Source organism: Carassius auratus, chromosome 3, assembly GCF_003368295.1.
Source record: "Carassius auratus strain Wakin chromosome 3, ASM336829v1, whole genome shotgun sequence".
NCBI classification, from domain to species: domain Eukaryota; kingdom Metazoa; phylum Chordata; class Actinopteri; order Cypriniformes; family Cyprinidae; genus Carassius; species Carassius auratus.
The window spans coordinates 4,095,640-4,119,791 of NC_039245.1; the positions used below are offsets into that span (position 1 = coordinate 4,095,640).

The 24,152-nt window shown below is 36.1% G+C and overlaps 1 protein-coding gene across 1 annotated transcript in view; it reads left to right on the forward strand.

The window, feature by feature from the left end:
- The first annotated feature begins 533 nt into the window (after positions 1-533).
- The window catches only part of LOC113044131 (C-type mannose receptor 2-like), a 30,992-nt gene continuing 7,373 nt past the window's right edge, over positions 534-24,152 (forward strand). Inside the window, exons 1-15 of the mRNA XM_026203764.1 lie at positions 534-1,049; positions 5,227-5,400; positions 5,540-5,704; positions 5,881-5,994; positions 10,595-10,738; positions 11,015-11,206; positions 11,509-11,663; positions 15,698-15,802; positions 17,420-17,535; positions 17,641-17,789; positions 17,912-18,126; positions 19,764-19,906; positions 20,152-20,239; positions 22,827-22,989; positions 23,131-23,294. Of these exons, the coding sequence (XP_026059549.1) occupies positions 548-1,049; positions 5,227-5,400; positions 5,540-5,704; positions 5,881-5,994; positions 10,595-10,738; positions 11,015-11,206; positions 11,509-11,663; positions 15,698-15,802; positions 17,420-17,535; positions 17,641-17,789; positions 17,912-18,126; positions 19,764-19,906; positions 20,152-20,239; positions 22,827-22,989; positions 23,131-23,294 (2,589 nt within the window). The 5' untranslated portion in view covers positions 534-547. The remainder of the gene's footprint in view (positions 1,050-5,226; positions 5,401-5,539; positions 5,705-5,880; positions 5,995-10,594; positions 10,739-11,014; positions 11,207-11,508; positions 11,664-15,697; positions 15,803-17,419; positions 17,536-17,640; positions 17,790-17,911; positions 18,127-19,763; positions 19,907-20,151; positions 20,240-22,826; positions 22,990-23,130; positions 23,295-24,152) is intronic.

Here is a 24,152-nt window from a genome sequence, read left to right on the forward strand (position 1 = left end):
GCCTTTTTTTTTTTTTTTATTAATATCTATGTGCAATCAGACATATGATGTGTTCCAAAACCAAAGCATGCAGAGATAAAAACAGGTGAAAAGCTCCATTTGCATATTACAGAGCAGCTATTATGAATGCCACACATACAGAATATGATAACATGAAACTGCAGATTTCCCTCAAACAATAACTTTTCACCTGTAATTAAATCACTGTTTTATATCTGAGGCAAGTCAGAGCACATGAAAACGTTTTTTTGGGATTGTTTGAATAGTATTTTTGCCATTCTTGTGTTGGATAAGAACTTGTTTTTGTTGAACATATGAGTGGGTGAATCTAAAGGGGTTTGCTTATTCAACTGCAGTAATAATATACTATGAAAATAGCTGTGAGTCAGAAACAGTTTTGGTCACATGACATTGAGAGTTTGATGGAAATTGTCTTTTTAGGATCAGTCATTCGGTTTAATTGTGGGTGAAATCATTAAAAACCTCTGTAAATGTCTAGCCTGGAATCAAACATTAATGATCGTTCCATATTTATGATTTCAGGATTATGAAATTTCTCTTGTGCAATGTCAGGCTAATAACCTTTATCTCTATTTATCTTTCAGCAACAGCACATACAGATAAATCGGATACGTTTGCGTTTTTCCATGAGGGAGCGAAGGGCTGCCTGGGTGTACGAGATAAGATGCTCTACCTTTCTCCTTCCTGCCAGAGTGATGCCCAGCAGTGGAAATGGGTGACCAGGAGGCGGCTTTTCAACATTGGCTCCTCCCTCTGCCTGGGCAGCACCACAGGCAATGTGCTCACATCTGGCAACAAGTCACCACTGGGCGTGTTTCGGTGCGACTACGAGCCTCCTCGAGTGAGCTGGACCTGGAGCTGCAGCAAGTTCTTGGAGATGCTTGAATCTTCCTTGCCCTCCCCTAAATTACTCCTCGACACTGGCAATGTCTCGGCCACTGCCTCCCCATCTGCTAGTTCCCCCTCCCAGAAGTCTCTGTGGCGGGTCTATGATGACAATCAAGACCTTTGCGCAAGGTTGTACCGAGGTTAGTACATGAAATGTTGTTGTTTCTTTCTCTCTTTCTCATATCTTAACCAGTAATTTGCTTGTCCAAACGAAAAGGAATTGCATCCAGTCAGTGTTTATTTGATGCTTAAAGCTGCAGTAGGGAACTTTTGACGCTCTAGCGGTTAATAAACAGAACTGCTTGCGTCTTGCGGAAGAACATTGTAGCCGGAACTACTTCTCTCTGTTTATGTCTATGAAGAATCACAAAGGTACTGGGTTACTCCGCCGCGGTACCCCCGAAGCAATCTAAAATAGTCCGAATATAAACACTTATTATAGGTGCACCCTAGTGATTCAGGACAAGCTAAAAACACGGTTTGGAAAATGGATTCATGGTGTACTCTCTTATTATGTTCATTTTTCTACATTTTGAACACAAACAAAGTTACGGACCGCAGCTCTGATTGGTTGTTTTTTACTGGGAGCGCATGACTTTCTGCTAATGGCAATGGGACCACTGGGAGGAGCCAGAGGAGCTTGATTTTTTTCACAGATTATCTGTCTCATATTCTACTGTCAGGACATAATGACAGGTTTAACAAATATGTAAATAATATTTTTTTACAAAAGTTCCCTACAGCACCTTTAATGTAAAAATAATAATCAAAATATTGGGGTGGTAAGATTTTTTTATGTTTTTGAAAATGAAGTCTTGTATGCTCACCAAAGCTGTGTTTATTTTATCTGTCCATTTGTTCCATTTTAAATCCCTTCACCCGTGCTTCCTTCAACTCAATCTGCTCAAAATGATTACATGAAAATGTAAATGCAAGGGAACTAACAGTCATGTCCGGTATCATTTGAAATGTCTCAGTGCAACTGGTACAATGGCCCCATTTTTACAAAAGTAGATTAAAATATAATAAAGATCCTAAGAGTTAAGAGATATTTTGCCTACTGTAAAGGGAGTGCCCATTTCCAGGGTCTTCCATGTAAATTACCTTCTGCATAGGGCATCAGGTGAGGTTTTAGATTGACTTTTGTTAAGTTATATTCAGTTGCATTAACTATGGGGGGCTAGTTGTAGTACTGGTCTTAACCGCTGGTTGTTATCTCAGCTTCAATTAAGTTGTACGTAGTTATTTTTAACTATTGGGGCTAGACAAATAGTATTAGCATAACTGCTGATTATTGTCTCAGCTTAAATTAAGTTAAACATAGTTAAATGACTGTCGGCGGGGCTAGACAGTCAGTGCTAGCATAGCTGCTGATTATTGTTTTGAGCTTTAACTAAATTGTACGTGGGTAACTGAGGGGGACTAAACAGAAAAACTATTTAAAAGAATGATAAGCATGGGCAACCTATTAAATAGTATTAGTCATAATCTCTGGCTAATGTTTAGACTGGTGAGTTTGTGATCGTGGGGCACACGTGGAACGGCCGTCGTGGAGCACCCTGAGTAACAGATTCCTAATGAATGAGTAAAAATAAAGTAAAGAGTTAAATTAAAATTATCAAATGTCAGAAAAATATCAATAATAATTAGAGACCGGAAAACAACAAATTTGCCTTTCAACCTAAATTTGAGTTCATACTAAAATGGAGTCAGATTAAATAGTAAAATGGAGTCAAATTAGAATTGGATCTAAATTGAATAACTCTGAAAAGACCAAAAATGCAGGAAACCTTCAGCCAGCACAGGATACCTTCCTTGGACAGGGTGTGTGGACCTTACAGAAGTTCATCATTATCTTAAGGGTAGAACCATTTCAGTCAGTTTGGGTAGCTAGTCTTCTTCTGTTGTACCATTTGACATGTGGGGTGCCTCAGAGCTCGATTTTGGGACCCCTTTTATTTTCTCTTTATTTGCTTTCATTGGGAAAGATTTTTGATAAGCATGGTATAAATTACCATCTGTATGCTGATGATTCTCAGATTTATTTCCCTGAGAATATTCTTTGTCTTCTAGTATTTGTATAACTGTATGACTGATGTGAAGTGTTGGTTGGCAAGCAACTTTCTCCAATTGGATGAGGACAACTCAGAGTTGATTGTGTTTGGTCAGAAAGGATGTGGTATGGATTGTAATGACAATCTGTTATTGCTCCCTTGGAAAAAAACGTTCCTCTGTGAAAAGTCTTGGATTTATTTTTGACTTGGAGCTTAAATTTGATCACCAAATTAATGTTGTTGTAAAAAATAGTTTATTTTATCTTAGATATATAGCCAAGTTGAAGTCTGTCCTCTCTTTCAGTGATTTGGAGAAGATTGTTCATGCCTTTGTGTCTTCTCATCTGGATAATTGCAAAGCTTTGTATCTGGGTGTGAGTCAGGCTTCTCTCTAGCAGCTTTAGAACTCAGCTGCTAGGATTTGAAGTGGTACCAAAAAGAGAGACGATATTACTGCCGTTTTAATTTCACTAAATTTGTTATTGATTTGATACAGAATTAAATATAAAGTGTTGTTATATGTTTTCAAACTTAGAGATCTCTTTGCTCTAAGGATCATCTGTGCCTGATGATTCCTCGATCATGCTTGAAATGTAGAGGAGATAGAGCTTTTTCTGTGGCTGCCCCTATGGAATGACCTTCCCCTGTCCTTAAAAACATCTCAAACTCTAGGGTCTTTTCATTGGATGTTAAAAATTTATTAATTTTTTTATGGCTTTTAATAATCTATGTTCTAATTTGTATGTATATGGATTGTATGTATTCGTTTTTGTTTTTCTCTTTCATGTACAGCACTTTGGTGACCATTGTGGTTTTTGAAAGTGCTTTAGAAATAAAGTGAGTTGAGTTGAGTTACTGCCGCATTACATAGCTGACAGAATGCAGTGTTTTATCACCTAGAGATTGTTAAAATAATGTATTACACGCATAGTCGAGTCAAGTGCCAGTGGAATAGAGACTTGCTCTTGCGAGTTTCCATGCGACAGAGTGCAGCGCAAATATTTATCAGGAGCGTGTATTCTGGCATTTCATAAATTTAATGGAGAAAAAAGTTACGTAGGCCTATTAGTAATTTAACTAATTACTAATTACTTTTGAAATAAAGTAATCAGAACAGTAACGTGATTACTTTTAAAAGGAGTAATCAGTAATTTTATTACATTATTAGAGTAACTTGCAAATCATAAAAGCTGTGAAAAAGAACCATAAAATAAGTGTCTGTAAAATCACCAGCAACCTCCAGAAAGCTGGAGTGATGCTCTGACAATCTACAGTCTGCAGGAGACTTCCATAGTATTAGCTACACAGCAAGATGCAAACCTCTGATCAGGAGAAAGGCAAGATTAGAGTTTGCAAAAAAAGCACGATGGTGAGCCGATAGAATTTTGGAACGGTATTATGGACACTGGTAAGTGATTGGAAAGCGAAAGTGTGAAGAGAAAAGGGAACTGCAAATGATCCTAAGCATACAACCTCATCTGTGAAACTTGGTGAAGGTGGAGTCATGGATGCATGGCTGCTTCTGGAACAGGCTCTCACAACTTTATTAATGACTTAATGAATGATGGTGATAGCAGAATGAATGCAGAAGTGTACAAAAACATCTTGGCTACCAATGTTCAAGAAAATGGCACAAGACTCATCAGAAAGTGCTTCATATTGCAATAGGACAGGGACCCATAACACCTTGGTAGCTCAGTCAAGGAGTTTATCAGGGCAAAAAAATGGAAAGTGTTAGATTACTACAGCTGAGGAGGAGACTAAAGGCAGCAACTCCCCAAACTAAGCAACAGTTGGCTTTATTTATTAAAGGCTGGAGAAAAACATTACAATGAATGAAAGCAAGAGTCTGGTGAAGTCTGTGGGATTGCATGCAAGGGATTTGCGACTAAATATTAGCTTTTAAACTTTTACAGTTGCTTTAAGTTCAACTGTCCCAATATTTATGCTCACATCAGATTAGGCAATGAAACTATAAAAAGTGCTGTCCTTTTTATTTGATAAAACATTAATCTATCGAAACAGCTAATTATAATAATAATAATGTGACATTCTGTAGTTTTGCCTCATATCCATCTTTTAATAAAATTTGCAGATGTCCTGACTCCACATCAGACAAAAAAAAAAAAAAAAAGTCATTACTGTAATAGTACTTATGGAGGGCACTGTATGTATTTATCATTATCTGCCCTCCCTGGTGGTAATCATGAATTCCTTCTGGAAGTTAGGCAGCTTAGCTTTATCTGTCTCTTCTTCTCCATAGAAATCTACACCATCCAAGGAAACTCTCAAGGCAGTCCATGTTACTTCCCCTTCCTCTATAGTGGCCAGTGGTTCCACAACTGCACCACTCAGGGCAGGAAAGATGGCCTTCACTGGTGTGCCACTACTCATGATTACAGAAAGGACCAGCGCTGGGGCTTCTGCCCAGTAAAGAGTGAGTGAATTCAGCTGATCCTGCTCTCGTCATTCACGTTCTTTTACTGTTAAACTCTGGAAGCTGGAATGTGAGACTACTTTACATAATAGTACACATATTCCTGCTCACTAAAATACATCTCTCTCTCTTTCCAAAGGTACTGGCTGTGAGATGTTTTGGAGCATAAATACTTTGACAGATATCTGTTACCAGTTTAACTTTCAGGCCAGTCTGTCCTGGAGTGAAGCACGGACCAGCTGCCAACAGCAAGGAGCGGACCTGCTCAGCATCACTAAAGTAGAGGAACAATCCTTTATCAACGGTGAGAGACGGAGTGATATAAACATCTTTACATTCGTCATATTGAAAATTATCTGACTAGCAATGGGATAAAAAAAAATTATTCTGTTAAATGTAGAACAAACAAGACAAAATTTGCTACTCTTATTTAGTTTAAAACTCAGTGGCATGTGTTTATAAAGTATGCATGTACTGCAGGTTATCTAAGTAAGTACAGCGTCACCCTGTGGATGGGCCTGAATGATTTAGATCTCAATGGTGGCTGGCAGTGGGCTGACTCCGCCCCTTTCAAATACCTAAACTGGGAAGCAGGTGAGGCAACACCCCTTACAGCCTCACCCTCATATAACCACACCTACTCAGACATTGAATCAGTACAGGTGCATCTCAATAAATTAGAATGTCTTGGAAAAGTTAATTCATTTCAGTAATTCATCTCAAATTGTGAAACTCATGTAGTAAATAAATTCAATGCACACAGACTGAAGTAGTTTAAAGAGTAACTAAACCCTAAACCAACTTTTTTTAGTTAATGATCTGTAAGAATGGGGCTTTATTAGTGTGGTTCATTGATTCAAGTAACTTTTTTGACATTTGAGTATAAAGTGTTTTAATTCTATAATATATGGTGTAAAAACGTCTGAGTGCTGCCCTTTTCAGGTTGAACGGTGGCTACTGCAGTTGATTTTTCCTATTGGATGTTTGTGGTGGCAGGTGACGTAAGCAGTTTCCAGCTCACCACGCCCATTGGCACGAGCTACCACACCCTTGGCAGCATAAAACCATCTTGTTCCGTCAAAATCACTGTATAGATTTGCGAGTATTGAAAACGACCAGATAGACTATTAGAACATCTATTTAGCATAGCATTTATATAGTTATTTAGATTATTTTGTGTAGCCTATGTAGTTATTTAGCATAGTTGTTAGTGTAACGTTAGTATTGTTAGAAGCATAGTTAGTTAGTAGCATAGTATTGCATCAGTTAGGATAGCTTCAAGTTGGTGTAGATTTATCTGTATTTAGTACAGTGGTCAGGATGGAACGTAGGTGTAGTGTTGCTGGTTGCAACAGCACTGCTGGACTGCATAGTTCTCAGCCCTGCCCTCGGTTCATCCCCTCTATCTCCGCTGTGCTCTGCACACTTATCAGGATTTTTCAAATATTGCCAGTGGGTGGAGTCAGGCTCTGACCAGTGGTTTAGTTACCCTTTAAAGGGTTAGTACACCCAAAAATCTAAATTATGTAATTAATATCTCACCCTCATGTCGTTCCAATCCCGTGAGACCTCCGTTCATCTTCGGAACACAGTTTAAGATATTTTAGATTTAGTCCGAGAGCTCTCAGTCCCTGCATTGAAACTGTCTGTATGGTATACTGTCCAAGTCCAGAAATTAAGAAAAACATCAGTTAGAATTTTTTGAAGCATTGAAAACACATTTTGGTCCAAAAATAGCAAAACTACGACTTTATTCAGCATTGTCTTCTCTTCCGGGTCTGTTTTGAGACCGTTCATTGCAGTGTATTGATATCCAGTTCGCGAACGAATCATTCGATGTAACCGGATCTTTTTGAACCAGTTTACCAAATCGAACTGAATCGATTTAAACGGTTCATGTCTCCAATAAGCATTAATCATTATTTTAATTCAGAGGGAGTGTCAGCTACATTAAAAAAGTTAACAGCTTAAGTCATTTGTGGATTAATGCGTATTAGAGATGCGAACCATTTCAAACGATTCAGTTCAATTTGGTGAACTGGTTCAAGAAGATCCGGTTACATCGAATGATTCGTTCGAGAACCGGATATCAATACACTCCAATGAACGGTCTCACAACACAGAAGAGAAGACAATGCTGAATAAAGTCATAGTTTTTGCTATTTTTGGACCAAAATTTATTTTTTAATGCTTCAAAAAATTCTAACTGACCCTCTGATGTCACATGGACTACTTTGATGATGTTTTTATTACCTTTCTGGACATGGACAGTATACTGGACACACAGCTTCAATGGAGGGACTGAGAGCCAGTGTTGAGTACTCGAGACTCGGACTCGGTCTTGGACTCGGTCTCGAGACCGTATTTTAATGGTCTCGGTCTTGTCATGGACTCGTGTGCATTTTGACTCGGTATTGACTCGGACTCGAACATATTAGGAATCGGACTTATGCCCGAGTCCACTCGAGTCCCAATCCAAATATTTCATGATTATTACTGTATGTTAATGTTTATTTAAATTGATGTATGTTTTTCACACTTTTGCATGAAATTTTCCTGGACAGTCAGTCGGCTCTTGTGTGTATGCCCTCCGTAACAAAAAAAAAACTTGGACTAGTGTGTATTTTACCCTGCATTAAAATGCACCATCCAGGGAAATTAGCATTAGATTATCCGTTGCTGTTACAGAAAGTAATAAAATGGTGACTGTTGTCAGTCCCCGCTTCCTCTGCACCAGTAGAGAGTGTTTTTAGTCGGGGTGGATTGATCATGAGACCACATCGTGCTTGGTTGGGTAGCTGGATGGTCTCCTCACTTATTTTTTTGAAAAGTAATTATGCCCATCTGTAATCTTCACAACATCTAAAGTGCACATAATCCAAGACATTGTAAGGATATTAGCAGTCATTAGTTAAGCTTCAAGGTTAAAAGTTATGTAAAAGCTGTTACAGTTGAACATTTACAGGTATAGTGGTACAGTAATGTTACTTGTACTAGAAAGGTTATATGGATGTGTATAGTGGTACAACGATGTTATGTGAAAATGAGCACTTAATATTGACAAGTTACAATTCATAATACTAATAAAATTATCTTTACACCACATACTATGTGGCCCTTTTACCCTTTATTGTTTCCACCAAACATTTTACATACTCTTGAAGATTTCTTTAGGTCTTGTCAAAGACCCAATCTCTCTGGTCTCGGTCTTGACTCGGACTCGACCCTTTCTGAACTCGGTCTTGACTCGGACTCGACCCTCTCTGAACTCGGTCTTGACTCGGACTCGACCCTCTCTGAACTCGGTCTTGACTCGGACTCGACCATCTCTGAACTCGGTCTTGACTCGGACTCGACCATCTCTGAACTCGGTCTTGACTCGGACTCGACCCTCTCTGAACTCGGTCTTGACTCGGACTCGACCATCTCTGAACTCGGTCTTGACTCGGACTCGACCCTCTCTGAACTCGGTCTTGACTCGGACTCGACCATCTCTGAACTCGGTCTTGACTCGGACTCGACCCTCTCTGAACTCGGTCTTGACTCGGACTCGACCATCTCTGAACTCGGTCTTGACTCGGACTCGACCATCTCTGAACTCGGTCTTGACTCGGACTCGACCCTCTCTGAACTCGGTCTTGACTCGGACTCGACCATCTCTGGACTCGATCTGGACTCGGACTCGAATGAGCTGGTCTCGACTACAACACTGCTGAGAGCTCTCGGACTAAATCTAAAATATCTTAAACTGTGTTCAGAAGATTAACGGAGGTCTCACTGGTTTGGAACGACATGAGGGTGAGTTGTTAATTACATAATTTAAATTTTTGGGTGAACTACCCCTTTAAGTCTTTTGGTTCTTTTAATTGGGATGATTTTGGCCCACATTTACAAAAACCCACCAATTCACGATCTCAACTATTTAGAATACTTCATAAGACCAATAAAAAAATTTTTTTAGTGAACTGGCCTTTTGGAAAGTATGTTCATTTACTTTACATGTACTCAATACTTGGTAGGGGCTCCTTTTGCTTTAATTACTGCCTCAATTCGGCGTGGCATGGAGGTGATCAGTTTGTGGCACTGCTGAGGTGGTATGAAGCCCAGGTTTCTTTGACAGTGGTCTTCAGCTCAGCTGCATTGTTTGGTCTCTTGTTTCTTATTTTCCTCTTGACAATAGCCCATAGATTCTCTATGGGGTTCTGGTCTGGTGAGATTGCTGGCCAGTCAAGCACACAGGCACCATGGTAATTTAATAAACTTTTGGTGCTTTTGGCAGTGTGGGCAGGTGCCAAATCCTGCTGGAAAATGAAATCAGCATCTTCAAAAAGCTGGTCAGCAGAAGGAAGCAAGAAGTGCTCCAAAATGTATTGGTAAATGGGTGCAGTGACTTTGGTTTTTACAAAAACACAATGGACCAACACCAGCAGATGACATTGCACCCCAAAACATCACAGACTGTGAATTTTATAAACTTTAGCTAACTTTATGCTTCAGCTATTGAAAGCTGATCAATTTATTCGGGACAATTACACTTACAGCATTCTGCAGTCAATATTTTCTTATAATGAGATATGATTGTTTAATTTTAATCTTTATAACTAATTGTATGTCTATAGTTTCTTCTCATATATAGCAATGGAATTATTTCAATTGGATCAATGACATGCAGTTTTTCCTTTTATCATTAATTCATGTCCATTTATTTATTTACACTTGTTCAAAATATTTGGGTCAGTAAGAAGAAATTACTACTTTTTTTTATTTTTATAGCAAATATAAATTAAATTTATTAAATAATAATAATAATAATTTTAAAAATAAATCCCATTCGTGGAACATTTATAATGTTACAAAAATGTTCTATTTCAAATAAATGTTGTTCTTAAGTCAGATAATAATAAAATAATAAGCAGAATATCTATTTTCAACACTGATGAAAGTAAGAAATCTTAAGCATCAAATCAGCATATTAGAGTGATTTGTGAAGGATTATGTGAAAACCAATAAAAAAAATAAACCAATACTGACCAGCAGACTATATATTTCTCCTTACATTTAAAACAGTATTACTTCATTGTTCTGATGTCTTTATTGGTCTTAGTAGTTTTTATTTTATTTGGCACAGAACAGCTCATTTGCATTTCGATTAGGAAGGAGGTATTTTTATCCCATGGATGTGTGTGTGTTGTAGAAATGCCAAGCTATGATGAGGAGGAAAACTGTGGAGTGATCAGCACCAATGCACAGGGTCGCTGGCACAACCGGGACTGTTCAGTGGGTCTGCCTTACATTTGCAAGAAACAACCCAAAGTCACACTCGAACCCTTCACCACAGGTATGTGTTTAGTGTGTGTATACACATTTATGGTCTGTGGTTCACATATAAATGTACCGAGCAATGATACTACTGCTTGCACTTATATTTTAAATGATTAAATATGACTTGATTTATTTCAGGGGTAAACCTTGTCTGGCCCAGCCATGCAATTTAAGAATCTTGCCCAAAACTGCATGTTTTTCTATATTTTTTTTCTGAAGTTTTTAGTTTGATTCAGCTGATCTACCTCAAAGTCTGATTTGGTCTTGAGGATCTCACCTGTGTGTGAAACAGACTCCTGGGCAGATGATGGGCGGTACCACTGTGATTCAGGCTGGCAAAACTTCCAGGCGGGCTGCTATAGGCTGAACTCAGACAACCATGACTGGAGCTCCGCCCACAGAATGTGTCAGAAGATGGAGGCTAACCTTGTCAGCATCCACACCCTTCCAGAGCTTGAATTCATCACTAAGTATATGAAAAAAGGTATACACATGCAAATGTCCATTCATAAATATACAGAAACACATTTGCTTTATCAGTATTTGTCTTTCCAGTAAAAATAATGAAAATAAAGAAACTGTATTTTTTTTTCTCGAGCATAACCCTCAATAACATTTATTTATTTTCAAATAATTAATAAAATAATAATAATATAAAAGCAAATTTTCAAAGGGGTAAAAGTAATCTTAATTCAATATACACTCTCTGGAAAGAGGTCTTAATATTTTATACAATTTGGCACAAGGTTCATGATGTTTGAGACGCTCTATTTTCCGGTGTCTTAGATATAGAGGAGTTATGGATTGGTCTACATGATACATATATGCAGATGAACTTTGAATGGACAGATCGCACTCCAGTCATATTCACTAACTGGCATCCATTTGAACCCAACAATTTCCGAAATGTTAAAGAAGATTGTGTCACCATCCGGGGGCCTGTAAGTATATATAAACATAAATAAATATGCATATAAATATATAGGCTTATCAAAAGTTTGGGATTATTTCCTTTTTTTTTTTAAGCACGTTTCTTCAGTAAGCCACACAATTTGAGATATTATTAATTTACATTTATGCATTTAGCATACACTTATTCAAACTAAAGAACTAAAGAAGTACAACAGCAATTTGTTGGCTTTGTTAGCAAACATATTCTTAATGTACAATGCCAGTGTTATTTGACAACTAGATTAGGAAACAACCTATATAAGAGAGGGAGAGAAGTGCAAAAATAACTTTTTTTTTTTTTTTTTAAATGAACGTATTTATTCACAATAGATTTATTAAAAATGATAGTAACATTTTTTTTTTTATAATTTTACAATTTTAAACAGATTGTGTTTTTTGTGAACTTTCTATTCAGTAAAGAATCCTGAAATGAATGTATCCCAATTTCAACAAAAACTTTCCACATACATATATATATTATGATAAGATAATATATATCAACATATATTATGATACGAAATGTTTCTTAAGTGTCAATAGGGTTGCAACAAATGATTATTTTGATAATCGATTAATCTAACAATTATTTGACAGATTAGTTGACTAATCATTGATTATTTAACTGATTATTCTTTAGACATTTATTGATTATTCAGCTTTTGCAGTTAGTTAAAATACACATATTCTAACAAATAAATTAAGGTAATTACTTCCTACTTTTGAAAGTCATTATATAATTACAATTATACAATTATTTTATACAGATAAACATATTTAGCACACAAAATGAGATGAGAGAGAAACTCTCTTATTTGCCATTTAATTAGCTATATGAGAGAGTAGCTGAATGACAAATCATTCTGCTTATTAACATATGTATAAGAAATAAAATAAAGGTAAGTAATAGGATGTTTTATTTTTGGCTAAACATTTTATTCACAACAGAATCTCTCTTAAAATACCTTATAGGGTTAAGATGATAAATAGTCCTGAGCTAGATCAAACCAAACTAAAACTTTAATGAAATATTTTTTTCCCACTTATAAAAAGATTTTATCAGCTAGCTCCACAGTGGAGAGCTGCTTTATAACAGAAAGTTGTTTATGGACCACAACCGGTAAGTGTATTTTATTATTTAAGTTGGTGCGTTTAACAGTTTCTGTAACTTATTACACAAAGGGCAACGCTGTTTAGCTTTGTTAACTAGATGTTAGGGCTGTGCAAAAAAACAAATGCGATTTTCATGTGCATTTCGTCTGTGAAGGCGTTCTGTGATTAGAAGTAAATCTCCAGCACGTGCTTTCAGATCAGGATTGCCAGGTTTTCAAAACAAATCCTGCCCACTTGCTTCTCAAAACTAGTCCAAAACTAGGAGGGCAGGGCGCATTAAGATGGTGTTGAATCACAACACAGGAACCGCTGGCACAATCAGAACTCGTTACGTATTTCTGAAGGAGGGACTTTATAGAACAAGGAAGTCATCAGCCCGTTTTTATGACAGTGAAAACAGCGGTATACAGATAGGTGAATTGTGTAGACAAATACTGTGTTTTTTTTACACGCGAAACATGAACACATTATATTGCACACCGTAAACACAATCAAAGCTTCAAAAAAGCACGAAAACTTCAGAGTTCATGCAAACATCCACATCTCTATAATCAAATGTGTTCTTAAGGTAAATCAGTAGCTAAACTCGAGAGGTTGAGCTGTCAGAGCTTTGAGTGTAAATTTCAACTTACAAATACGAATGTTAATATGGCAAGTTCTCACATTTAGATCAACAAGCTCTCGTTTTGCTACAGTATTACCTTTATACTGCTTTCACAATGCAGTCAGTTTTTGTTGTGTTTATATTGCAGGCACTTACATTCGGTCATATAAGATCAAACGCCTACTGGGCAACAAAAACATTTGTCAATTATAGTCAATGTTATCATTAATGTCAACTTATCATTTCAGCTCTAGCATCAAATCATCATATTAAAATTATTTCTGAAAGATCTTGTGGCTCTGAAGACTGGAGTAATGATGCTGAAAATTCAGCTTTGGAATAAATACATTTCAAAATATATATTAAAATTGAAAACAGTTGTTAAATTGTAATGATATTTTACAGTATTACGGTTTTATTAAACACAGATAAGCATAAGTGACATAAGCATAGCCGAATATATTGTGTAAAAAAATATGAATTTTTTCAATAAATATTAGTGCTCATATATATATAAAAAGCACACCGAATAAACTCATCAGCTTATAAGTGTGGACTTTAAGAGCTGAAGTGAGTCAGAAAAGGTAAATAGTGGTGAGAAAATACAATGCGTGTCAGATCTGCTTCATGTTCAGCAGCAGCAGCTCTTAAAGTAATAGCAGCCAAAATAACCTAATAACCAGATACTATAATGTCTGTTAATCAAAGAATAAAAAAAAAAATTAAACAAGAGCTTTAAGCTTTTTAGCTTTAAGGATTCATCTATATTTGATTCAGAATTTGGTGTTTGGTAACTTTATTCAATTTCTGTTTTATCCTACTTACTGGAGGGCACAGGTAGCTAAATATGACTTTTTTATAATGGGTTTATGTGAAGTTTGTTACAAGTTCATTTTTTTGAAAGTCTAATAAATGTTAAATTGGATAGCTCTCAATTATACTGTAATGTTGAATGGCTTTAGTCAATGGTTAAATATTAGGGTGGAAAATTACTTCATAGAGACAACAGTATCGATATCAGTGATACTCACTCACGGTTACGTTCCCAGTTAGTCTAGGGCTATAGGACCATGTAACAGAATAAGAAAAGATGATGTGTGGTGGCAGCAAGGTTCGATTCCCAGCCCCAGAGCTTTAACGAAAGCCAACAATTCATATCAAAAGCAAGTTCTTTTATTTTGCAAATATGGGAGGATGTCAAAACTTTGAGAGGGGGCAAGGCCAACATAACAAACAAAAAACCCGGACCCACTTTATAATAAGTGGCCTTAACTACTATGTACTTACATATTAATTAATAATTTAGTACAATGTACTTATGTTTTTACATTGTACTTTGTAGTGTAACTCCCTAACTAGCATAAACAGGAGAAAAATAACATGATAAACAAAAACAAAATGGCACCCTCCTCTCTACTAACTTTCCCAATAAATTAACAATACAAGCTTAATAGGTAACAAACCATAACAAATACAGACAAACAAATAATAACTTTCAGAACAAACCAGATTCCTTGTCATAGGCTCCAGTTATCACAAGGGTGTTACACAATAACATTGTAAAGGAATTAACCAAAATCTCAAGCAAACCAACTAAAGTTTTCTGGGTTGAGAACAGGGTCCTCATGATGCAGCCTCCACACACACAGCTTGTGCAGTGCAATGGTGCATCTTAAAACCTCACGGCTTCCTCTCCTCCTGCAATCCCGTCAGATCCCCAATCATTGGAATCAGGTGCTTAGGGAAAGTAAAGGAGTAGAGGAAGAAACGGGGAGAAAACAAAACATACGTCCTTGGACATGACACTCACCCTCATTCATAAAAAAGATACCATTAAACAAATATTTAATATATACTCTCTTTATGTTGTTTCTGCATTCATTTAAAGACTGAATGTGAAATTATTGCAACATAAAAATATGTTTAATAACTTTAATGTTAGGTGGGTTTAATCGTGTAAAATCTCTGAAGAAAATGTGCAAATAATTAGGTATTTTTTTTAAGCCATTGACAGCACTAATAAAAATTATTATATAAAAATGTATATCATGGCAAAACTATAATTTTAGGGTGAAATAGAAAGATGTGTTCTAAAAAATAGTTTACGTGAAGTTTGTGAGTTTGAGTGTACAGTTAATGCAGAATGTGTTTGGTAGCAAACCTTATCCCTGTAGAACTGTCAGAATGATGTTAATTGATATGAATCTGCTTTTCTTTATACTCATAAATAAGACAGTGATACTAAAAGTCTAAATGTACAGCAGCTTCATAATGATAACCCCTCATTATACAGTATGTGTGTGTTTGTAGGAGGGCCGCTGGAGTGATCGCCCATGTAATTACTCGCTGCCCTCGATCTGTAAGAAAGCAGCTCAGAAAGCTGACGACCGGATTGATGACCACGGCTGCAAACGGGTAAATCACCCTGGCTTTTCACTCTGTTGGCTCTCTCCTTTTGTTTATCATTCCTCTTTGTTGTTCTTCATTTTTCATTAGCTTTAATCCACTAATTACCCTTCCTTATTTTGTTCTCTGCAGCTCTTGCAGTTTTCTGTTTGTTACTTCTGTTTAGCTGGATTTCTCCCCCTATACACTTTCTGTGTTTCTCTTCCTCTCTGCATAAAGCATTATTGGCATTCTCATTGCATAACATATGTCGTCCCTCCATACAATTTATCCAGGCCTACAGCAGATCTACATGAAACCCTCTTTGTTTTAAATAAGCTGTGCGTTGTTGCTGTTACTTTGCTGTGACCCAGGTAAAAGGCATCTGTTAAATAAGAGCTGTGACCCTGGATTCCATCACCTATGTTGGAGTTCAGAGGTTACTTTGTGGATACCCTAAAGCTTGTGGAAACCATCTGTTTGACTAAGTTAATTTTTTACCTGAATAAAACTGGTCTCACTTATGTGAAACTTAGGTACTGTGGGATTCCAGGGCTTTGCTGTTTGGTTGTAAAGTGTTCTGATTTCTGATTCTGAATATTTTAGCATGTTGCTTGGGTGTTCTGGGTGGTTGCTGTCAGAGATAAGATTCAGGTCCTGTAATGTAGGTCTATGCCTTTTCCCCCCTATGTATTATTGACCACCAAGCAAAAAAAATTAAATAAATAAAAATAAATACAAAGAAAGAAAGAAAGACCTACAGTTCATATAATTAATTGTATACGTATCTTTAATGAACCAATTAATTTGAGATAACACAAATGTTATTTGTCCAAATTGAATATTTAGGTTTAAGGTGTTGTGTTAATCACAAATGAAACAGAATAAAAATAGTGAAAGAGTAAATAGTAAAAGTAATGCATGCCTCATCAACTTCATATATGGTTACAATTCTTTCAAATATATTATATTACTACTTTTTATTTTTCTTCTCCACAATTTTCTGTTAGTTAATTTAGCTCCATTCAAACTTCCTTTGTAGACCATTTCAGCTGTTTTTGACATAGACCGTGGAAGAAAAATGATGACCAATGTCTTTGAAGCAAAAAAAGCATGATGAAATGTGCTATCTGAAAAAAAGAATGCATCGCATTAACAGTGCTTACATTTTAATTCAACATAGTTCTTTGTGTGAAAACATTTCACACACATTTTCAGAATTAAAAATTCAATAATCTATTTGAACTTTCTAGAGCTCACTTCCTGCACTTGAAATATGTTCTCTTTACCATTTCTGTGCTTGATAATCTTGATAATTATTTTAATTAATTTGATTGTTTTGCCATTGGTCTAATTTATATAGGTCAATTTCACCTACTTACAGAACCAGCTTTTAGACCAGCATGAATTCATTGCTAGTCCAGACTGGTTTATCCAGATTGGTGTTCGTTCACGCATTTAATTAGAAAATGTTAACTAAAATAAAGAATAATAATCTAACAATAATCTAATCTAAAATAACTAGACTAAAACATGTGCTGAACTGAAACATTTACCAATTAATATTTTTTTCAAGCAAGGACAATATAATGCATTACAACATAGAACACTTCTTTTTTTCTTTCTCTTTCTGGTGAATCTCTTCAGGGTTGGAGATGGCACAGTCCTTCCTGTTTCAAGGTTGGAGAAGAATCTCTAACCTTTAATGATGCAAAAGGAGTGTGCACTAGTAACAATGCTACACTCGTCATTATTAATAACAGGTACAGCACACAAGCCTTGCAACATGGACAGGATTTGTATTTATTTTTTCCCGAAACTGATGGATTATGAAGTAACTTATGAGCAACATATGTGCTTGTTTCCAGGTTTGAGCAGGCCTTTGTTAACACCCTGGTGTTTGGACGATCTGACGATCAGTTCTGGCTTGGCTTGTATAATGACAACAACTTCAGCACTTTCCGCTGGATAACAGGAGAGGAGCTCACATACACCAACTGGAACAGAGATGAGCCAGGTGTATGACATGATCATGTGTGCTCCTGAATAGTTTGTGTCTATAAATCATTCCCTTTGTCATTTGGTGCTAAGCCATAAAAATGCTAAAGATGAACCTGCTTTTTGTCTTTGGTGTTGCAGCACAGATAAAGGCAGGCTGTGTGGTGATGGTGGCAGGGCAGGCCGTGGGTCTGTGGGAGGTGAAGGACTGTGCCAGTGTCCGCTCCAAATACATCTGCAAACAGAATCAGGACTCTTTCATACCCAGCCCTCCTGTACCCCAGCCTACACCCTCCCTAACAGGAGCATGCCCATCAGGATGGAAAAGCACTGATAAGTTCCGCTACTGCTACAAGGTGGGTCTGTTTGTGTTGAGTTGAACTGTGCAAAATTCTAAATCTAAAAGATTTTCTAAATTCCAATTTGAATTGAAACTACGGATCAGTAATTAAAATATATCATTGCAAAATATGAATCATATTATTACCCAGCTCTTTTTATGAATGTGTATATAATTATATTATATCCAGATTTATACACAGAGATTCAGCAACACCCAGCTCATCAAAATAAATGTGTGTGTGTGTATATATATATATATATAATTTATATTATATCCAATTGTATCTACTTTATCCCCAGTGTACTGTACTTACTATAAAGCAAATCTTAAGTGCTTTATTGCTTGTATTGTTGCAAAATATAAACAGTATTATCACTCTAATCTGCTGAATGTGACTATAAAGTATGAAGATATTAAGATATTATAAAAATCTATATCATGATTTACTGATAAGTGTATTTTTATATTATTCGCTTGTTAAGTCTGACGTCACATAGCAGCGCTTCCGTGTCCAAATGCTCTATCCGTTACAACGAGAAAACAACAAAAGGTGCTAATATAAACTCACAATGTTATAGAATACTAGCGAAAAATTTATAATCGTAACATTTAACTCCATACCAAAGTCCCAGATAGCCAGACAATGAAAATATAAAAATAAAAAATATATATAAAAATTATTTGTGTTTGGGATGCTGTGGGCACGGAGACTGTAGTGTATACCATAGGTTTGAAAGCGTTTAGCTTAAATTATTAATATGAATAAACAGTGCTCATAAACGTCTGCTGAGTTCGTATTCTCAAGTGAAGTGAGTTGAGGCTTGGACCCGGAAACGGCGCTTCTTACGTCATCACTTAACAACCGAATAGCAACAATTTAAACATTTAAGATTAAACATGGTGGAAATGTCAGCTATAGAAAATTTAATATAAATTTAATATAATTTATTTTTGTATGCTCTATTTTAACATACAGTTCTGTTCAAAAGTTTGCATATCTTTTGTAGATAAAAAAAATACATATTCAAATGTTAATCATTATAAAAAATTTCCTTTTTTTTATTGTATTTAGTACTGTCATGAATAAGCTACTTCACATAACAGATGTTTACATATAGTCCACAAAACTAAATAATTTTTATGATTTTAATTTTTTTTTTATTAACCTGTTCAAAAGTTGATTCTTAATTCTCTGTGCTGATACCTGGATGATCAATGACTGTTTTCATGTTTTGTCATAGTTCTTCATGAGTCCCTTGTTTGTCCTGAGCAGTTCAACTTCCCACTTTAGAAACTGTTCTTCAGAAAAAAATCCACCTGGTCCTGCACATTCTTTGGTTTTCCTGCATCTTCTGCATATTTGTTTTCCAGCTGTGGCTATATGATTTTGAGATCCATCTTTTCACACTGAGGACAATTGAAGGACTCATGCACAACTATTACAAAAGCTGCAAAAATTCACTGATGCTCAAGAAAGCAAATGATGCATTAAAATCTTTCTTTTTTCTTTGATGGCTGTAATAATTGTATTTTATTTTACTTTTTTTTTACAGTTAAGAAAATTACTTTCATTGGCTTTAATTATCAGGGAATAAAAAGTCATTGTTAATGACTGGGGTGTGAGGTCAGCTCATCGCTGTGCTTTTGTAGGTCTTTCATTCAGGTGCGCTGGAGAAGAGATTGACCTGGATTCAAGCTCACAGGTTCTGCCAGAAACATGGAGCTCAGCTCGCCAGCTTCAGCACACCAGAGGAAGAGACTTATGTCTTCCAGATCATCCATGAAGCTTTTGGGTAAGTTTCTTAAATCCAGCCCTAAAGCAACACTGTGTGTGTTTGTAATGAAAGAGGGCATGATTTGTGTGAGAATTAATCAAATTTCCTTTATTCATCAGTTTTTACTCTCAGATTCCCCTAGACAGAATATTTTGAGGTTTTGTTTAAGATAAGTTATGACTTTGAACCGGATGCTTCTTGTGGGCATGTTAAAGGTATAGCAGTGTCTAACAACTCTGCCTTCTGATTGGCTGTGTGGGTAGGGGGGCGGAGGATCATGAGCAGCACTGGCTCTGGATTGGAATTTCCCGCAGGAATAGTGACAGTTGGACATGGAGTGATGGATCAGCTGTGAGTTTCTTAAAATAATATTTTTATTGTATTTCATTGTACTGCACCAGTGCGTATGTGTTCATAATTAATATTTGGATAACATTGATGGCTATTTTAATAATAGTTCATAATTATTTATGATATTCAGTATGATTTAAAGGGGGGGTGAAATGCTCGTTTTCACTCAATATCCTGTTAATCTTGAGTACCTATAGAGTAGTACTGCATCCTTCATAACTCCAGTTTTTAGTTTTATTATATTCATAAGAGAAAGATAGTCTGTACCGATTTTTCCCGGTAAAACACGACTGGCTGGAGGCGTGACGTGTGGGCGGAGCTAAAGAATCACGAGCGCGAGTAGGCTTTTGCGTTGAGAGCGTTTGGAAGCTGTGACATTACCTTGAGGAAAAAACCATCATCCAAAACAAACCATGGCTAACAGTCAGATTCAGCGTATATTTATGATCCAGAATCAGATTCAGAGGCTGAAATTTAACAAGAGCAGCATCAGCAACGACGTCTCTATGTGGTATGTACTGAAACTGTATATATTTGCTTAGCGGTTTTGGAAAATGACTAAGTTCCACTTTGTCGTCTTTTTTTTTTTTTTAAGCTGTACATGTGGAAAGTGCAGTTTGATGACAACATCGCATGTTGTTTACTTGATGTGCTTACGCGCTGATAGCTAAGTTAACAACACAGAGATATTTGAAGCAGTTTTACTCACCGCATGCGTTTCCAACACACGATCGTGACCCTTTTTCGTTGGGACTGCATTATCCTTAAGAAATAAACGATGTGCAAATCCGTCGTCAAACTGGGCCTTGTTTGTAAAACAAGCATCTTCGAAATGCAGGGAACAAACACAAACACTTGCACAACTCCGTTGATGCTCTGTAAAAATAAACTCCAACCACTGGTCCCTTAATGCTGTTTCTCTTTTGGTTTAGCATGGGAATCCAACTCTTTAACAGTGTAAAAAACTCAGTATGCATGAAATAGCATTTCACCCCCCCTTTAAAGCTGCAGTCCGTAACTTTGGCACTCTAGCGGTTAAAAAACAGAATTGCGTGCATCTTGCGGAAGAACATTGTAGCCAGAGCTACTTGTCTCTGTCTATGTCTATGGTTAATCACACAGATACTCCGCAGCAGTACCTACCCTAAAATAATCTGAATATAAACACTTATTACAGGTGTACCATACTGATTCAGGACAAGCAAAAACACGGTTCGGAAAATATATTATATTGTACTCACTTATATAAATTTTGTACATTTTTAACACAAAGTTACTGACTGCAGCTTTAAGAGGAACACATTTCTGAACATTATCCATGGGGCTGTGGACATGTACTGTATAAGACAAATAAGTAAATGCATATAAGTTGGAAAACACTGTACTATATATCCTTAGAGCAGGTGTTGTCAACCTTTGTTTGGCTCCAACGCCCCCATATTAATATTTGAAAGCCCATATTTTAATCAATGGCCAGTCCTACTACAGTTACTATAGTTATAATAACAGTATATAAATTAAAAAGCAATATAATATAATAATTCTAATTAAAATAATTACATTTCAGAAGTCCAAAACTTAATTGTTCATAAAAAAAATATTTGCTTTAAAAAATATATATATATATATATATATTAGGGCCGGGACTCGATTAAAAAAATTAATCTAATTAATTAGAGGCTTTGTAATTAATTAATCGCATTTTAATCGCATATAAATATTTGACCTGAGAACAGTGAGAAGTAATTTTTTTCACATGGATTTATAGTATACCATTGAATAATGACTGAATACATAAGCTTAAGCAACAAAATATTGTTTATTTTTGTTCAACCAAGTCTAGCAGACCAGTGCAATTTTTGCCATGAAGTCTAGCAATAGCATATTTAGAAATAATTTAGAAATAGTACATTTCAGATATTCAGGAAGCTTATAGGTGCTGGAACCTTCTGTAAAGTGTTTTTTAAGTAAAACACAATACTGTCAATTACATTCAGAACATTGGAAACACTGACTATTAGAAAACATCTCTCTGTTGCTTCAGAGGCCATAACATACTAAGTCCAACTCTCAATAACCTTGGCCAAAACAATAAAGAGTTCAACATAAAGTGCCAGTTGCAACAACAAAATAATACATAGTTCAACATAAAGTGTAAAGTCCACGCTAGCTGCTATATGTTTTGCGTTGAGGTGATACTTGAGTCTCGATGTGCTGCTGCGGTGATATGCGAACGCTAGTTGGTGCTCCAGTATAATCTGTCCGCCGAAACTCATCCAGTGAGAAACGTTCCGCGGTGCAAAAATAAGTTATTAAAAATGCAGGATTTTTTTTCTGTAATTAATTAATCTTAGTTAACGCGTTATTTTTTGTGTAATTAATTAATCTCAATTAACGCGTTAAAGTCCCGGCCCTAATATATATATATATATATATATATATATATATATAAAATGCTTTTCAAAAGCAAACCTACGCCCATGGTAGCATGGTTTTGTTTTGTGCTTCCATTTCTTTAGCATTGTACCTACAATAGCGGCTTTTTGTTAGAGATTCTAACATTTAAAAGTCCTTTTTTTTCTTTCAGGTGACATATCAGAACTTTGACAGGGGGAATTATGGGTCTGCTGAGTGTGGAGCAGCTAACATGGCTGACAGCAACTGGCTGGTATCACACTGTGAGTCTGAGCTAGACTGGATCTGCAAAATACCGAAAGGGAAGGTGGAAGAGGAACCTGAGAGCCATGAAGGTCTGTGGCAGTGCACTCCTTTTGCCTTTGACAATATAAGACTCTAATATTATCAAAAGAAAAAGTTTCACCAGTTTGTTTGGAGCTGAAAATCATTTTGAAACATAATAATGTGACATTATTTTACATTTGTGTGTGTAGACACTGGTTTAGAGTGGGTTGATTTTGAGGACGCCCAGTATAAAATGTTTAAACATCGCTCCACATGGAACCAGGCTCAGAGGATCTGCTCTTGGTTCGATGCCTCCCTGGTCTCCTTGCACTCTCCTAAGGAGAATCAGTTTTTGGTTAACACTTTACGCAAGGTAAGCACACATAGCAGACACAACCAAACACTCGCCTTTAAAAGGTATGCTTAGGACATTAAATTAACAACAGTTAGACCATCAGTTCACCCAAAAAGCTGAGGTACAAAAGCTGTTGCAGTACCTTTTTAAGAGGCACTCTCATGTCAATCTCATATGACAGTTACATTAAAATTATTGAAGATGAAAAATGGGTCAATTGTATATATCAATTACTCATTAATATGTCAATATTCCATTCTTCATATCAATTATCGTGATATCTTTAATGAATTAATGCAAATCGAACAGTGGTTTGTCCAGCAAACGGCGGTAAGATAAACTTATCAACTTTCAATAAAGTTATCACTTCTTATAATTCCAGGAAAATTGTTTCTGGCCATGAAACTATTCTCCTGTCCTTATAAAATTTAGGTTACTGAAAAGTAACAAGTAAGCTTTGTAGCTAAGACCAAACATTTCATTGGCTTCGTGATGTGAGCATATTAGACAGAAGCAATCATGTATATATATATATTGGATTTTAATAATTGAACTAATAATACATCAAACTACGATTCACACAGAGTAAATATGCGTATAACAATACAAACAGTAAAAACAAATACAAGACATAATGGAATACAGATAATATACAACTAATATATTCTGTGATACCTCCTGAAGAACTACTATTAATAATCTACTAGTTAGGGTTCAAGAAAAATTAATATGAAGTAACTACTAATGAACAGTTATACGCAATTTCATTGAATTGTGACCCTTTCATATAAATGTTATTAGCAATAGTAGTAGTAGTAGTATGAAAATGAAGTATTAATAAATGCAATAAATTTCCAATAGGAACCCCACCATGAC